The sequence below is a fragment of the Ursus maritimus genome, unplaced genomic scaffold, assembly GCF_017311325.1.
Source record: "Ursus maritimus isolate PB19 unplaced genomic scaffold, ASM1731132v1 scaffold_15, whole genome shotgun sequence".
In the NCBI taxonomy this organism is placed as follows: Eukaryota; Metazoa; Chordata; class Mammalia; order Carnivora; family Ursidae; genus Ursus; species Ursus maritimus.
The window spans coordinates 31426646-31445528 of NW_024423897.1; the positions used below are offsets into that span (position 1 = coordinate 31426646).

At 37.6% G+C, this 18883-nt stretch overlaps 1 protein-coding gene across 1 annotated transcript in view; it reads left to right on the top strand.

Annotated features, from left to right (window-relative positions):
- The window catches only part of OXCT1 (3-oxoacid CoA-transferase 1), a 130316-nt gene that overhangs the window by 64348 nt on the left and 47085 nt on the right, over window positions 1-18883 (top strand). Inside the window, exons 8-13 of the mRNA XM_008692590.2 lie at window positions 215-322; window positions 1537-1651; window positions 4061-4155; window positions 6071-6119; window positions 11893-11965; window positions 12573-12648. Of these exons, the coding sequence (XP_008690812.1) occupies window positions 215-322; window positions 1537-1651; window positions 4061-4155; window positions 6071-6119; window positions 11893-11965; window positions 12573-12648 (516 nt within the window). The remainder of the gene's footprint in view (window positions 1-214; window positions 323-1536; window positions 1652-4060; window positions 4156-6070; window positions 6120-11892; window positions 11966-12572; window positions 12649-18883) is intronic.

Genomic DNA, 18883 nt, shown 5'->3' on the forward strand with positions numbered 1-18883 from the left:
CTCAGTCTCACAACCCAGAGATCACAACCTGAACCGAAATCAAGAGTTGGATGCTTAAACAACTGAGCCACCCAGGTGCCCTTATGATATATATTTTTACATTGTATATATGATCTAAATTGAAGGTAACAGTGCATATACTTCACTTTTTTAAAAATAAAAAAAAATGTTCAGTTTAAGCTCTATTTAAATTTTTTTTTTTCTTTTTGCCTAGGTTGAAGAAATTGTGGATATTGGATCGTTTGCCCCAGAAGACATCCATATTCCTAAGATTTATGTACATCGCCTTATAAAGGGAGAAAAATATGAGAAAAGAATTGAGGTAATTGACTTAGCTTCTTTGTTAGTATTTATAAATCTGATTATCAGAGATGTGCCCCTGGTGCCATTCCAGATGATAAGGAATTAGAGCTGAATGGAAAGTCTTCCTTTGGATCTTAGTAGGAGCTTCTCATGTGTCCATCTTAAGGAGACATGATTGTCTATGTTATTGTTCAGTCCAACAGTGACTTATGTTTACCAAGTGTATATCACCAAGTTATGTGATTCTCTGGGCTGTGTCTTCCAGGCTTCTGTAACTGTCCTAATTTACAATGCATAATTTTGAATGGCTGTCCTAGGGTAGAGAAGGTTTTTAGCCCTGCTGGACTTGTGTTTGATTTTTAGAAATGTCTATCTTGAAGTTGCTTTGTACTTTATAAAGGCCAGAATGTCATTCCCATTAGCATCAGGCTCTGGGCAGCTGGTGGATATGAACTCATGGCAAGAGTAGGTACCAGGAGCAGTGGAAGTATTCTAAGGTTACTGAGAGCATAAAGAATGTTAATTGATATCGAGATTCACAACTATCTAGGGAGCAGCAACAGAATAGACATCCAGTAGGAGACACTGGGCAATCAGAGATACCCTCAGCCATCTGTCAAACAAAGACATTTTGCAATCTAATATACTAATGTCAGGGGGCTAGGGAGAAAGGATGTGGGGCATTTGCAAATAGAAACCAGAGTCCATGTCAAGGAGATTTAGTAATGGAAATAGTTTCCTGGCTGGTTTCTGGATATTTTTATGATTCCCATGATGCACTTGTAGCAAAACCAGTCCAGACTCTGCAGGTGGAAATATGCAATTGGCAGTAGCAACACCTGGTAAAAGCATTCTCACAGCCCTGCAGAAACAGAGTCCCAAGGTCTGTTCCTTTTCTTTCTGGCTCAATCCTTGAACACCTGAGAATTCAGTTGCAGAAGTCTTAAGAGTAATTGTAGTAGCGGTCAGTATGACAGTAGCAGAGGGATTATTTACTTCAAAAAACAGAACAAGTATATCTTCTTTTTCAAGGAAATCTGACCTCTTTCACTTTCTGAAAAATTATTTCTGTCATCAAATACCACCCATGTTATTATTTAAAAGGAAAAACTCTGATGTGTTATAGATTTTCCTCATAGTAGTAATAGGAGAGACTTAAATTTTTTATATTTCAGCAGTGATAAAATACAAGGTATACCTCAACCATGAATAATTTATTTGTTTATTTTAAAGCGTTTATCAGTCCGGAAAGAGGAAGACGTGAAAACCAAATCCGGTAATCCTGGAGATAATGTAAGGGAACGTATCATCAAGCGGGCAGCTCTTGAATTTGAGGATGGCATGTATGGTATCCTTTATCTTCCTGGGGCTGGGCAGAGACATAGCCCTCACTTTTTCTGTATTCATCAGGCTACTAGGCCTCCTGCATAGTGATTCTTTTCTAGTCTACTGTAACTTTTAAAGCAATAGATCAAGTTTTACAAAATGTGGCATATAACCTAAAGATATCGAGGTATACAAATAGGAATCATAATCTGTTTGCCTTCTTGAAACAAATGGCAACCAAAATTTGCTTAGCTATTTTCTAATATACAATGGATTTCTAATATACAATTTGGCATTTTGCTAAAGGTTATTAGGAAAAGAGATTACCCAAGATGAGGGTTTCAGATCTCAGAAGTACTTGTTGTAAGAGTGCTATTTACTTTTTCTATGTTCTAACATTTGCATACTTATTGAAACATAAGATCCAACTTCTTAACAACCCCTGTTTCCTTTGACAAGGATCCCATGAGTGTACCCTTTTATGTCTAATGCTTTGTAAGGATTTTAATGAATGATTCAAATTCTGTTTTAGATACTTTGTCAAAAAAAAAAAGGTAGGTTGAGATAATTTAGTATAGTTACTATTCAGTTTTTAAATGTATTTAACAGTGAGTCTCTTTGCCATTTTGCTGATTTTCAATACATCAAACATTGAACTATACAATAACAAATACTGCATATAAATACAAATAGTGTTTGATAAAATAAATACTTGGTGAGTGGTAAATACACTAAAGCCATACTTAAAGGCTTAAAGGAAGATCTAGAAGCATGACAGGTGCCTATATCTTGTAAGCTTCCCCCGTCCATGAATATCCTCTTTCAGACTGATACTGACTGGTGAAACTCTCTTTTTCTGCTTTATTTTTACCTCCACCACCTCATTTTTCTTTGTTTTCCAGTTTATACCTTGTGTTATGGTGAGAATTCACATGGGGGAGGGGCCTATAATAGCACCTCCTCTTCAGTAAGATAGAGCATCAACCAAGTTAGCTTAGCAGATAAAAGCTCGGCCCCGGGTTTTCTAATGACCTCCAGTCAGTTGTTTTCCCACTGACATTTAAACACTGACTGTACAATACCGCTAATTTTAGGTAATAATGGCTTCTAGGTTCCTTATGCACTGTTATTGTTTTGCTTAAGACAAATACTTGCAAGTTAGTTCATATAAATGGTCTTTCCATCCACCCCCTTTTTTTTCAACCCAGAGTACACAGAATTCTTTATCCCTACCATTTGACCCACTAAAAAGCATTAAAGAACTGAAAAAAATTAAAGAATATGATGAAAGAATTCAGGTATGAAGCTTGTCACTGGGGTTGCCCTTATCTGAAAATACTTGCTCATAATGAAATTAATATCCAGTGTGATCTGTACGTCACTGTGAGAAATGAAGTCCAAACACCCCCACACTAGATTGTGATTTGGTAAGAAATGAACCAAGTGGCTATTGCCAGAGCTTCTTAGAGTTACTGTGTGTCTACAAGCAATGTCTTGGTTCATTGAACTGTCTTGCCAGCCTTCATAGTCTGTAATATTGCAGCACATACAAACCTCATCTTTACTGACTTTGATTCATAAAGATCTTGCTGTTCCTGGAATCTCATCGGAGTGCCATCATTCTTGCACGGCCAGTCCTGCAGGATGTGGTGGTAGTGGACAGCATGGATAGCAGTTTCAGGCAGTGTGGGTATCTCTGATCTGATCAGCCTGTTTGTGTTGAGAGGCAAGATTAAATCTACACCATTACAGACAAATCAGGACCCAGTTTTGATCATTTAAGGAGGAAGAGTCAAACTCTCAGCTCTTTGATGCCTTAGCTCAGCTGCTTTTTATATGATCTCAGTTATATTCACTGAAACTTAGTCACCTCCGTCCTCTTTGTACCTTAGAGAAGATTCAGTTACCAATGAATGTTATCTCAGTGACCCAAAGGAATTGTTATGGTTTTAGACAGACATTTTGGTATTGTCAGAAAACTTTCTTTTTAATTTAAAAATGATACCCCTTTTTGAGAATATTAAATCACTGTTATTTTTAGTTGGAGTTTTGAATAGTGAAAATTACTTTTAAGCAAAGGTCAAGCCATGTTTAATAATATATCAGTCATAATAAGTCGTAATACGCCAGTTCAAATTTGCTAATAAGCACATTAATGAAAATAAAATATGTCTTATGATAAAAATGACCTCTGAAGCCACCACTTTGGTATCTTTACAGGAAAACATATTAATGTTATTGAAATTAGAGATTTTCTTTTTTAAAAATATTACAAAATAGTACCTGGAGGGTGATGGGAGAATGTATTCAGTGATTACATTCAGAGCAAGTGCCTTTAAAGTTCAGAAGTTCAGATTTATATATGTGGCAGATTTATGGCATGATTTTTCTACCTTTTATGTGGTGGACCTTAACATCTTTTTTTCCCCAGCTAATTTGGGCATAGGAATCCCGCTGCTGGCCAGCAACTTTATCAGCCCAAATATCACAGTTCATCTGCAAAGTGAAAATGGAATCCTGGGTCTGGTAAGACAGAAAATAATGTTTTATTTATCCAGTCTCGATGGAAAACGAGACTGTCCATATAGTGAAATCTTCTGAGAGTTGTTAGCTTTGCGTTCCCAGCCTTAGTTTTAAGGTAGTGTCCTGACTAGCTGAGCTTTCTGACTGTTCGTCCTGGGTCAGCTTGTCAGTGTCTCCCTCCCCTGTTGTACTGCTTCAGGGAGACCTCACAGTGTCCTGCTTAGATAACTTTCTTAACTTTGTGTGGTTGGACAAGGTGATGAAGGTCATAAAGAATTCTGTACTGAATAATGATCAATAAGACTCTGAATGAGAAACTGAAAAATAAGGTTTTTTTTGTTTGTTTGTTTTTTGTTTTTTTACTTGAGGAACAGGGACATTTTTGACAATTGATTAATTCAAAAAGTTCCTCTTACCTAATTCTCATTTTGAGGCCATGTTGCTCAAATAGGAAGAATTTTTCTCTTCCTCAAGATTAACCTTCCAGATGAGCTCAACATTCTCACAGAATTTGGATATACTTTTTATTCAATACTATAATAAGAAGAAATACTTTTGCTTCCCGGATGACATTTTTTATGTAATGTTAACTATGGCAGAGATTATTTATAGTTTGGCCAATTTATAAGACTTCTAATCTCCTGTTGTTTCAGTAGATCTTAACTGTTAATGCAATAAAAATTGTATATATGGAAAGGGTATATCTAGTCTTTAAAACATAAATAGTGATGATGAACATATAGTTGATAACTGATTGAGGCAGTAATCATGACCATCTTCAGAAGCACAAAACTGATATGAATCTGGATAAAAGATTCATATCACAGTCAAAGACTCACATACCTGAAAATATGATTATTTATAGAGCGACCAATTCCCTCATTTAGAAGACAAGGGAAATGAGTTGATGTATATTATCCATGGTCAGTGTTTAAAGGGAAAATTTAGATAGTCCTAAAACATTAGTTGCCATTTCAGTTTATTTAAATGACACATGTTTTTCTCTCTTTTTGAAAGCATGTTAGAATTTCCCAGCTCAGGTTTCCTCACTCTTGGTTCTGTCTTATGCTTCCCCCACCCCTTTTTCCATTTCCTCCTGTTTGTTTACTGTATGATATGTTATGAAACAACTCACCCCCTTTAAGTAATGTAGAATGCCTTATAAAAATACATACAAAATTAAAAAGCAAAACTGAGAGTAACCAGGCAAAGGGAAAATAAAGGCATCAAAACTTAGGTGTTGTGAGAGTAAGGTTAGGACTCCAAATTTGAACCTTTAGGTGCTGCATACCAAACAGATGAAACCTTACCTCTCTGCATCCTTCTAGTCAAATAAGGCAGCCATTTTGTTTGTGATCACTGAAACTACCAGGAAGATTTATGAGTAACATTGACTGCATAGTAGGTACTAAACAATTACTTTTTGTTTTATTGACCTATATTTCTTTTTTTTTTTTTTTAAAGATTTTATTATTTATTTATTTGACAGGATAGAGACAGCCAGCTTGAGAGGGAACACAAGCAGGGGGAGTGGGAGAGGAAGAAGCAGGCTCCCAGCAGAGGAGCCTGATGTGGGGCTCGATCCCATAACGCCGGGATCACGCCCTGAGCTGAAGGCAGACGCTTAACCGCTGTGCCACCCAGGCGCCCCTTGACCTATATTTCTAATAGCTTAACATTTCTTGCAAACTTTGGTAGTTTTTAGGAAATAATTTTTTATTTATCACAGTTATTAATATAGGAAAGACTAATCAATTTGAGAAACAGCCATGAAAATACTGGAATTATTTTTAAAAGGTTCACCTCAAATCTTTTGGTACTAATTTCCCAGGGATTTTAGAGAAGTTATTTATATTACGATTTTAGCGTGTGATTCAGTGAGAAACTTCTTTTACTAATTCAGTGTGTGCTTTGACAGGGTCCATATCCACTACAAAATGAAGTTGATGCAGATCTAATCAATGCAGGTAAACTCCCTCATTACATGTTTTTCCACTGTTTTCCGTTGCTGTTTAGTTCTTTACCAAATAAGAGAAAAGAGTTGGGCTTGATTCTTTGTCTTTTCCTGGAAAGTGCTCCATTGTGTTTTTCACTGAAGAGGGGAGAGAAGCCTTCCTAGTCTCTTCTTTGCCTGGCTTGCTCTTCTGAGATCATCTCTTACTTAGGGAAGACTAAGATAATGGAGAAATTGCAGGTGGGGCCACATATAATGGCAAGAACTTTGGTGGGTCAGTCAGTCAGGGTCCTGGCTATACATAGAGAACACTCCCCAAATGGGGTAATGAGGAGAATTAAAGGAAAAGACAATTTATAAGGGTATGACCAAGATTGAGGGAAACCAGGAAAAGGATGGTGAAGCACCACAGGGAGTTATTATCACCCTGAGGCCTTAAGGGACAGCAGTGGGAGCGGGCCACCTAATAGGATCTATGGCCTTTGGTAGAGGAATGCAGCCATCTTGTAGAAACCTGGATAAGGGGTGGGGGTCTTCTCTGCTGGATATTCTTCTTGTGCCTTCCATTGGCTAATCCCAGGTTGAAATATGTCTGCTTTCTTGTGATGAGAAGGATGACAAGTGGATTCGTAGAGGCAGAAAAAAAAGATCTAGCACACTGGGGTTTTTGTTCTGAGCAGTACTTAACTGTCCCCTAGTCATCATTGGACTAGAAGAGCATCCTTCAGAGGTTCAAGGGTATTTAGACATGTACTCTGCCACTAAGTATAACTCAGTGATGTGAGTAATAGAGATTTTTGAACTGGCACTCTAGCCTGTCTTCTTTATTCCCACATTTATATGCTTTGCCTTTTATTATTAAGCCTTTTATTTGACTGTGACCTAGAGTTGCATGTAGGAGCAGCCTAGAGGAGAAAAAAAACAGGCCTGACCTTTTGGCCATTGTTACTGTCCATGCTTGAGGCAACACTGCCACCTCGTTGGGGCTGAAGGTTATCCTTACATTGGGGCTGCTCATAAAAAGTTAATTTTTATACTCTAGCAAGATTTTCTTTGCCCTTCTTTTACTCTTGAATTCACTCTACCCCCACGAAAGTATTATTCTTACTTCACATTCAAAAATAGTACGTGTAAATCTTAGAAGAGCAGCAATATTAGCTGAACATAGAGGCCAGCTTCCAAGCAGAATTGATGTTTGATACTTAGAATTTTTGGAAGTAAAACCGCTTCTGGTTGAATAGTTGAATTAGCTAACACGACTCAACCCTGAAAGGCCCACTGTGATAAAGCAATGACATTTAACTAAGGCTGTAATTTAATTGTACTGTACCCTTTAGCAATAGCTCATTGATCTGTGAAAATATTTGCTGCTTGGTTTAATTAATTTATGATGTTAGTGAGTTATTTGCAGAATGAATAACTCCATTTTCCAAATTTTAGGCCTGAGTTCATGAAACCCACTTTCCTTGGAAAAGTAGTTAATCTTTTCAATGATTACTGGATAGTAGGCATTTCTGATTCCATGAGCTTCAAAGTAGCTCAATAGTCATGAAGCCACTAGTTTTATATTTTAACTCCTGAAATACCATATATAGCCTTAGACTGCTTTATAAAACAATAATTCATTGCTTTTGGGAAGCCAAGCTGCAAGTCAGCTTATTAATATTTTAACTCTTTCATTGAAGTTCTGTTTAGGATTTATGTTACTTTTGATTTTGGGAGGAAATACTTTGAGCTAAAGAGCCCAGAATGCATATTGGTGGTCTCCTCAACTCCCCAAATTTGGAAGTTACCTGGAAGATCAGCCCCTTGTTTGTGTTAATTTGAAAGGAGTTTTTTTTTATTAAAGATTTTATCTATCTGTCCATCTATCAGAGGGAGAGAGAGAGAGAGAGAGCTCACACAAGCAGGGGGAGTGGCAGGCAGAGGGAGAAACAGGCTTCTCGCTGAGCAAGGAGCTTGATGCAGGACTCGATTCCAGGACCCTGGGATCATGAGCTGAGCCGAAGGCAGATGCTTAACTGACTGAGCCATACAGTTGTCCCTGAAAGGATTTTTATAGAAATCCCTTGGAATGAATACAAAGAGTTCTATTTCTGGGTATAATCAGTATATTAAAATTTTAAAATAACACAACTATTTCTAGGGATCCCTTCTAGACAATAATCTCAAGTTTATGAAAAAATGAATTATTTGGTTTGCAGCATACTTTTTCATACTTATATACCATTTGAGCCGCAAGTGAAAATTTATTGTACAGAGTGGGAAACTGAGGCCCAGAATAGTGATGTGATGTTCCCAGGATCCCGTTGCTAGGGACACACAGTCTCCTGGCCTTTTTCTCTACACATTGAGCTATACCCACTGCTAATCTAAGTTTTACAGAGGTGCAGAAGGCTGTGCTTACAGCAACATTTCAGAGGTCCTGTTAAGATTTGCAGTATTCTGGATGCGATTGTGAAATTTCCAGTGAGTCTCACATTTTCACCTTCATATTAATGTACATTTTGCATTCTTCTCTATTTCTTAATTGTGTTTTCTTTTAATATACAGTGTTTTAAATGACTTACCTTTGATCAAAACTGCTTTAGAAAGAACCACCATGTTAACCTCATGTCTTATCAATGCCCCTGGCCCCTGCCATGTGCCTCTAGGGCAGTGGGGATATTTGACAATGATATTTGGATAACTGGGGATATTTGAGCAAGTGGGGATATTTGACAACGTCTGGAGACATTTTTGATTGCCAGTGTTATCGTCAAGCAGTAGGTAGAGGTCAAGGATGTTGTTAGTTATCCTACGGTAACTGAAACAGCCCCCCTCAAAAGAGTTATCCAGCTCCAAATGTCAATAGTGCCTTCTCTGGAGTTCCTTGTGCCACAACTGAAGAATCACAGGCCTGCAGACTAAGGTACAAATAGTATAGCATTCAAGATCTATCTGATAGTTGCACCTGCCCTTTCCAGCTTCGTCTTCCTCTACACCCTTCAAGGACTCCTGTGTCCACCCATCCTGGACTACTGGGTCTGTTCTGATCATGACTCATGCTTTCCTTCCTCCGTGCCTTTGCTTTTCCTGTGTATCACCAGAGTTTTTGTTCTCTTCCCTTCTTTTTGCATCCCCATCTCCTTATCAGTAATTTCCTGTTAAAATGTGTTATACATATTCTTCAAGCTCCAGTTCATTTGATCCTTCTGTGGTTCAGAAATGCCGCTCCTTTGAGCCTATAACACATCTAGTGTCTCTCATTTTGCCTTGTAATTATTCATGTGTATTTACCTCTCTAGATGAATAATATATTCCTTTTGCTTAGGGCAGTGATTCTCAAAGTGTGGAACAGCATCAGTATCACCATCACCAGAGCCTTACTAGAAATAGAGATTCTCAGGCCCCATCACAAGCCTACTAAATTACAAACTCTGGGAATTTAGCTCAGAGATCTGCCCTCCATGTAATTCTGATGGATGTTAAAGCTTGAGAACCATTAGTTTAGGGCATCTGTGTTTGGTTCATAACACTGTTTAAGGCACATAGCAGCCATTTACCTGATATTGAGTAAGCAACATGTTAAATCATAAGCCAAAGGACTCAGCAACGACGAAATTGAATAACTGTGTTTCCCCAAATATCATGAAAGGACCTAGACACATGGAGAGAAAAAGTGGAGGAAACAGAAATCAATCAGGAATAGTCAAATAAGAAAGTTCTGTTTCTTTAAGATATTGATTGTATGTTGATTACAGTTATTTCTTGACCAAATTTGGACATTGTATTTGAAAAACATGGATTCAACTTTAGGATATCTATTTTTATTTAGATATTAGATATTTAAAAATACTGACAACTAACTTGGCTTCTAGAGAATGTGATTTATAACATGCCAGAATGTATTAGCAGGTGCCTGACAATAACTACTTTTTATGAGAGTTGTTTTCTGGGCTCTTAAATAAAACTATGCTCCATAAATCACATGGGGCAAGCCAAAGCCTTGCACTGATTTCCAAGTTTCCTGTGAGTGGTAAATAATGCCTTCTATGTACTGTCGGCTGGTGGAGATTGCCCTTTAGAAGTCATTGTGATTTACCACCTGGAGAACAAAGAATTGAGATTTTTATGTTTCTCTGCTTTTTTGTCCTACACATTCTTGGTTCTTGCTTATCCACCTCACAGGACTGGTGAGGAACCGAATTTGCTGGACCTGGAAGTTGTGTTAGGATCAAGTTTAGTTGTATTATGCCTGTCCTGAAACCAGAGCTCCCAGGCTGGCTGTGTAACTCCACCGTATAAGTCAGTTGCTGGGTCCTGTAGCATTTATCCCTAGAGGGGCAAAGGCGTTGTCTCTTTTATAAGTAGGTTTGGAGTGAGGAATAGTAAAAATGACAAAAATAAAAGCTTATGTTTATGGGTCCTTTCTCTGTGCGAAGAACTGTAGTAAGGACTTCGCATGCATTATTTCATTTAATTCTCCAAATCTTACGTGCTACCTAAAAGCCCGTACTGGCCACACCAGAAAGTATTTTCCAGACCTTTCATCTTTATAGTACTTTGGAAGATGTGAAAATGTTTCCCCGGTTTAGAATCAAACCCCCTCAGGGAATAAATATTTCAGCATGATATAAATAGCCTCTTTCTCTCTACTTGAGCTCAAATGGAGAGGGATATTGATAAAAGATTTAGCTTTCAGGCAAGGCTTGAGAAGCTGAGGGTACAGCTGAGTTGCACACCTGGGCATGAGCTGACCACTCTTGTCCAGCTTTTCTCTGTTCCAACCCTGGAATCATAACTTCCTTCCCCTTCTTTTTGACTGCTTTATTACACTGGGATAATGCATGGGGTGTTCTCATACAGTTGACTTCTATTTGGCAAAGTGGCATGTGAGCACTTTTCTGGTTAAGACCAGAAGCTTCCTTCTGGGCACTGTACACACAGGAAATGGATCACAAAAAGAAAACAGCTGAAATATACGAGCCAGGTGATATGATTTTTGTGTGGGGATTGGATGACCTTGGAGATCCTTTCCAGCTCTGAACTTTCATTATGAGGTATAAGTTTTGGAACAGGTCTTTCTAAGAGGGCCTCTTGGAAGTTACCATTAAATATGTGAGCCAGTATTAGGATACTATTCCCTGATCTCATCAAAGTCCTATGATTTTAACAGAAACAGGAGCAAGAAAAGAAATATGAGTCAGAGAGAGAGAGAGAGATTAAAAGTAGAGATTCAGACCTAATGATATTAAGGAGTTAGGGGGCACCTCACTTCTAGATTATTTCTTGATTTTTAAGAAACATCTGAGAGCATCTTCTGTGTCATTCCCTTCAAAGTTGCGTTTCTTCATGCTTATTGCAGTCTCTTCGCTGCAGTGACTTACAGTAGCACTGGATTCTGACAGGTGCATCCCAGGGACTCCTTTTCCCTCACTCAGCATTTAGCAGGGGCTTCTGGAGGGAGGGAGTGGGGCTGGGGAGAGGCGGGAATGGTTAGAGGCGACCGGGTGCTTTGTCTGGAAAGAATTTCGAAAACAATAATAAAATTAAAAGTTGGTCTGCTTTCGGTTATCACTCTGCAGGGGCCAGTCTGAACAATGCCACTGACTAAATACTCCTCTTCATAGGGCAACAGTTCCCACTATGTCCCCCACCCCCCACTGCCACAGCAGTTTGGTTAAAGGGGGCTTAGTTCTTTAGGAAACGGAGAAGGTATAGACCTCTCTCTGCATGATTTCCACTCTTAGAAATCTAATAGCTTTTTGTTTCCTTTGTTTCTTTTCTTGTGTATGTGTGTTTAGGCAAGGAAACAGTTACTGTTCTTCCAGGAGCCTCTTACTTCTCCAGCGATGAATCATTTGCGATGATTAGAGGGTATGTAACAACAGAGCCCCTCATGTTTCACATGGCATGGAATGAACTGAGTCAGCCCCTGAACGTGTTAGCAAGGCTCCGAATCGTAGCCACGTCTCCCAACCAGAAAATGGTCATGGGCTCATTCAGCTGCACCAAGATATGAAATTATTCACATTGAATGTTGGGCATTGGAACACTGAGCTCACTGTTATTAAAAGAATCCCCCCCCAATGGAATATATATCTGTGTTCTGGGAATACTGAAGTAAACATTTTTAAAGTTCTGAGGATCCTAACATTTTCTACAAAACTGTGTTTTCATTTTCTAGCTAGCTTTTACCTTCAAATCAAGCCACATTCCCCCTCACCAAAGGAAACAAACTCACTGTGTACACCTGTTTTTAATTTGTTTTTGGAGACAATATAGGCTATAATTTTTTTTAAAGAACTCTTAATGGTTATTTCTCTACATCAGCTTGAGCTGATTGATTTGGAAAATCAGGTGTTGGGTGGGAGAAAGCAAATTTATTTTGGAGGGTATAGAATTATTTTAATTGCTGGCAATTTCAAGCAAATGGGACATAAAGCTTGTGAAGTTTGCTTTATATTTCCTTTTTCTCTCTCAGGGGGCATGTCAATCTAACAATGCTAGGAGCAATGCAGGTTTCCAAATATGGTGACCTGGCTAACTGGATGATACCTGTAAGTAGACATTTTTCTTCTGAATTATGCTTGGGTCACCATAATTATTTTTTAAGAACAATCTTGTTGAATTACTACAAGAGCATAATATAATTACTACAAAAATAAGGAAATATTTTAATATTTAATATTTTAGTCAAATTTTAGTATAGCAGCTACTGAGAACTATTTGGCTTTGCCTGTTTACTGTGTAGTTGGAACTAAAAAGGTAGGATCAGGGCCAAAACATAATTTTCCACGAGGAACAGAGAACTGGGGAAGATTAAAAATAAATGGGTTAATTCTGATAAAAATAAGAAATACCAATATTTGTTATAGCCGAGTTTTTGTAACTAGAAAGAACAATTAACAAGTTCGTTAATTTTATGTTGATGCTTTATTTTCTTATTCATGGTGATTAAAAACCTCTCTTGATTGGTTGGTCATGTGACCTCGTAAGTAATCAATCACATCGTCTTCTGTTATGGAATACAAAACTTGTGATGTTTAAACATGCTTGTGAAATGCAAACAGTTTTCATTTACTAATGGCCTAAATCAAGGAAAAACCACTTAGAATCAGCTTTGGAAAAAGAACTGTAATCAGTTGACTCAATTTATGAGTGCGGTTTTTTAGGTTCCAGGTTGTTGCTTTGTGATATGTATATGCAAACAAGAAATAATGCATGTCCATGATTATGAGCTCATTTTGGCAGATAGCTCAGGTTACTCTTTCTGTGTGTATACTTAAGGATTTCTGTGTGTTTTTCTGTATCGTCAGCTAAAAGGAGTTTGTTTACCTAATGCTGGTGTTCTAGGATTTGAAAGTTTTTCTGAAATCTCTTAGGTTTTTTTCTCTAGTAATTTTTTGAGGAAGGTGGATTAATATAGTTGATGACAGTGTTGGAGAGCTCTTTTGGTCTAATATACCATGAAATATTATTTTAAAGTTTGAAAAATTATTAAAGCCCTGGTTCTCAAACTTGGTTGCATATTAGAATCATCTGATGGTTTTAAAAAATATTGATGCCTGGGTCCCACTCCCAGAGTTTCCAATTTAATTAATGTAAGATGTAGCTTAGGCACTGAGCATTTTAAAGGCAACCTTGTAGCCAAGTTTGAGAACCAGTATATTAAAGAATAATCATAAATCACATTTAAAATGTAAGGGAGGAAGGGTAGTTGGCTGGCTCAGTCAGTAGAGCATGCTGCTCTTGATCTTGGGGTCATGAGTTCAAGCCCCACGTTGGGGATAGAGTTTACTTAAACTAATAATAATAAAATACACAAAATGTAAGGGAGAAATATCATTGAACCATTAATGGTAAGAACCCTTAGCAAATTATGGAATATATTGTTATTTTAGTTTAAAAATGTTTATCATTCTAAAGTAGCCATAGTTATAAGAGTTGGCAGCTTTTGGAGACTTCAGAGAAATAAGGGAGGATCTCCGGGATGTTGTACATTGAATCAGATCAAAAGTTTATGGGAATACTTACTTGTGTAGAGAATCAGAATGTATTTCTATTTTCAAATTTTAGAAAAAGTCCATATGGAGTAGTAGAAGGAGCATAAAAATGTAAGCCTTGGGTTTTAGCCCTGACTCTACCCAGTAATCAAGGTGTGACCTTGAACATGTCACTTAAACTCTTCAGGTTAAAGTGTCCCTATCTGTAAAATGAGTATTTGAGACTATACGATTTCAGATATCCTGTCTGGCTTTCATAGCTTGCTGGGTAAGAGCAGGGGCCCTGTAGTGAGACAGACATGCATTGAAATCCAACTTTTGTCCCTTGCTAGCAGTGTAACTGAGGCAGTTGCCTGCTTTTCTTCACCTGTAAAACGGGGATGCTAGGAAACTACCTACTTTATAGGATTATATAAAGGAATAAATGATATAATGTATGCAAAATACATATCACTTTGTATATGATGTGTATGAGCTTGACATATAGTACAAGCTAAATAAATGGCTTATTATTATTCGATAACTTAAGAAAGAGAAGTTGGGGGTACCTGGCAGAGAAGGGAATAGAATTAGTTACTATGAACAGAAGCAATCGAGTTTTAAATATGTCTGTTTCCTGGACTGTTAACAAGTTTTGAAATCAATTTGCACAGTGGTCATTAGTATGGAGCAGAAACATGTTCAACACATTTTTGCCTTTGGGGAACATGGGCATCTTTAAAAAGTCAGTATATGTTTTGCTTATATTATGGTTTGACACACAGGGAGGCTGGAAGCTCTCATATACATTCTGTAGTTGTCCTATGTAGGAAAGATTTTTCATCATGTATCACATTTTTACATATGCTGTGGGGATTCTGGTGAGTGATTAAAATATCAGTGTTTGTTACTTTATAATTTTCTTGATACTGTCAGAGCTCATGTGTTTCCAAATGACTGGACCTAGCGGGGCAGTGATGGAGAACTCGAATTCCGCAGAACAAAAACTAAGCATAAAAAATGTTCTTGTGTTTGGTTCCACTCTTCTGGTAGTGGAAGTTGGTAGTGTTATTTCTTTTTTCTTTTTCTTTTTTTTGAGAGACAACGTGATCAAGGGGCGTGGGGAGGGGCAGAGGGAGAGAGAGAATCTTAAGCAGGCTCCATGCCTCTCTTGGAGCCTGACACGGGGCTTGATTTCACAATCCTGAGACCATGACCTGAGCTGAAACCAAGAGTTGGACGCTTAACCGATTGAGCTACTCAGGTGCCCTGGTACTGTTGTATCTGATGAGCTTTTCTTTTGTTCCTTTAGAAACTGATAATCACTTCTTGGATTCTTCATATGTGATGCATAGTGTATATTTTGATTCTTTCGAATGCAGAGTAGGTTAAGAGTCAAGACCATGAACTTTAGTTTTAATAAATTTGAATTTCAGTTCTCTCCCTGACAACTCATACAATCCAGAGTTCGTGTTTTGTTAGGATTAATTGAGAAGAAAATGAGAAGTGACCACTAAAACACTCCATAAATAGTGGCTGTTTTTATCTTCTTCAGTGCTCTGTTTGCTTAACATTAAAGAGGAAATATGGGGAGCCTGGGTGGCTCAGTTGTTAAGTGTCTGCCTTCGGCTCAGGTCATGGTCACAGCGTTCTGGGATTGAGCCCTGCATCAGTCTCCCTGCTCTGCGGGAAGCCTGTTTCTCCCTCTCCCACTCCCCTTGCTTGTGTTCCTTCTCTCGTTGCCTCTATCTCTGTCAAATAAATAAATAAAATTTTAAAAAAAACATTAAAGAGGGAATATTTGCCTTAAAGTACGCTGGCATAAGCAAAACTATATGTTACAGTAGCTAATACAACCTGCTTATCCTGAGTTCATATTCAGGTACCAAAAATTAAACCCTTTGAGGACACATTTCTTGCTCTTATTGGTTATGGATAAGATATAGCCTATCCTCTTTATATAAAGTTTCAGTGAGCAATCTATTTCTGTTTGTCCCAAAGATTTATGTTGATTATTAAAATTTAGATATATTTTTATTGCAAGATCTGGCAGTTAAGAAGCTGAAAAGTTCAGCTTTATTATATCATTTTTCATTTACTTTTATCTTTTTACTGAGTTGAATAATCTTTCGGTGGTTGTAAAGCCTTGAGTTTCTCTGCATCATGGCATCCCCATCAATCATCACGATGTCAGATTACAATAAATATTATGCTTTTAAGGCAGGCAAATGGTATGGATACTATTTGTCTTATCCTTTAATAGCTTCTTATTATGCAGTGTTGGTCTCCTGTACACAGAGTTTTAAAAATTCTGCCCTGAGCATCCGAAGACAGAAAATGTGACAAAATAGTCATTGGCTCCTTCGAGTTCCCTGATTATCGTGATGATGGTAAAACCCCAGTCAAGTTATGAAAATGTGGACAGATGTGTAGCCCGTTGAATCTGGATTCAGAACTGCTCTGGCTTTCCTAATGCCTATTTTTGGAAAACAGCTGCCGTAGATTATTGACTTGTGAAGGGAAGCAGATGTGTATGAGCAGCGATGGGAGCTAGTTATGGAAAGCGTGCAACCGTGGCCTGCTGGACACAGCTGCTATACGTGACACGGCAGCCAAGGGCTTGCTCCTCCTATGTGGGGAGAATTGAAACGAGGGAGTCTTGAGGCAAAGGACAACCGGATGTATTGTGCTTGTTTTTCCCTCACATTTTTTTTTATTTCTTTGTGCATTTTAAAAGAAGAAATACAAATTGGTGTACTCATGTATGCTAGATGTATGAGTGCATAAAATTGGTTTGGTATTCTAGTTGTATCTTCTTTAAACAAAGCTAAGTCTTTAGTCTTCTGTTTGTACAACTAAGGAGGTTTGTGTTCAAGATTTAAACAATGTTACGTCAATGATATCTCACTAAACCTGGGAAAAATTTAAAAATTAAAAAAAAAGGTTTAGCCTAGTGGTTTAATTGCATCAAGTACAGTCTAAATATTAAATCCATAGATTTAATATAGATACAGATATACAAAGATTAAAGCATAAAGATATAAACATACAGACATAAAGATGGATTTAACATAGCTGTCTTGTTCTACAAACCAGAGGGAAAGAAGATGGTAGAGAAAATATGTATGTGTGGTATTATGCTTTTACAGTTATTCAGAAAGACTTTTGCCATCTCAGTGTAATGTAGCGGACAGTGTATAGAACTTTGGGATTAGACCTGTGCTTAAATACTGGTTCTGTCACTTATTGGTGGTATGGCAGATCATTTTATTTTGGTATACCCATTTATAAAATGATAGTGTTTAACTCCTATACTTGTTCTGGGGATCACATTCGTTCATTCAACAAATATTATTAGGCATATAGTAAGGGCCATGTACCGTTCTTGCCTCTTAAAGATGCAGCAGTTAACAGAACAGTTGAAATCCTCTGCAGTGGTGGAGATGATGTTCTAGCAGACATCAGCATGGATGGCCCCTATGCTGACTCTGGCCCACTGCCTCTCTTTGGAATGAAGTTTTACTGGAACACAGCCACATCCATTCATTTATGTATTACCTGTAGCTGCTTTTGTGCTGCAATAGCAGTGTTGAGTAGTTGCACCACAAACTGTATGGACTGCAAAGCCTTCAATATTTACCATTTAACACTTTACAGAAAAGTTAGCCAACTCCTGCCTTAGATCATTGGTCTGAAACCTTTCTTCTTTTCTAATATAAGCAAGTAATGCTATAAATTTCTCTCTATGCACTGTATTAGTGACATCCCACAAGTTTTTATATACTATGTTTCATATTCATTTCACTTTCTTTCCAAAATATTTGCTAATCTCCCTTTATGATTTTTTTTCTGTAACTTGTTGGTTATTTGGAAGTATGTCATTTCACTTCCAGATATTTGGTGATCTTCCACATACCTTTCTTAATTTATAGTTTAGTTGTCAGAGAACATACCTTATATAGTTTCCATCCTTGTAAGTGTGAAATTTAGTTATGGCCTAGGATATAGTCTATCTTAGTAACTATTCCAGCTACACTAGAAAAGAATATGTATTCTGCTCTTGTTGGGTAGAGTGTCCTATAACTCAGTTAGGTCAAGTCAGTAAATAGCATTCAAGTTTTCTATGTCCTGTCAGTTATTGAGAAAGGAGTAATGAAATCTTCAGCAGTAATTATGCATTTGGCATTTTCTACTTTCAGTTGTATTACCTTTTGCGTTGTGTATTTTAGAGCTCTGTTATTGGTTATATTAGTACACAGTTAAGATTGTTAACGTTCTTTTAACAAATTAACCTCTATCATTATATCCCACCTTATTTCTGGTAATGTTTTGTATTCTAAAGTCTATTGTCTAATATTATTATTATTTTAATATCTTTTATTTATTTATTTGTCAGAGAGCGAGAGAGACAGAGAGAGCACAAGCAGGGGGAGTGGCAGGCAGAGGGAGAAGCAGGCTCCCTGCAAGGAGCCTGATGCGGGTCTCGATCCCAGGACCCTGGGATTGTGACCTGAGCCGAAGGCAGATGCTTAACTGACTGAGCCACCCAGGCGCCCCTATTGTCTAATATTAATATAGTCACTCTGCATGGTATATTTTTTCCATTCTTCTACCTGCAACCTATTAATGTCTTTATATTTAAGTGAGTTTTGTAGTTAATGTATAATTAGGTCTTGATATTTTATCCAGTTTTATAATCTCTGACCTTTAATTGGAGGGTTAGGCCATTTACATTTAGTGATTATCAACATGTGGGTTTAAATCTATCGGCATATAATTTTTTCGCCATTTGCCCATCTGAGTTTGTTTT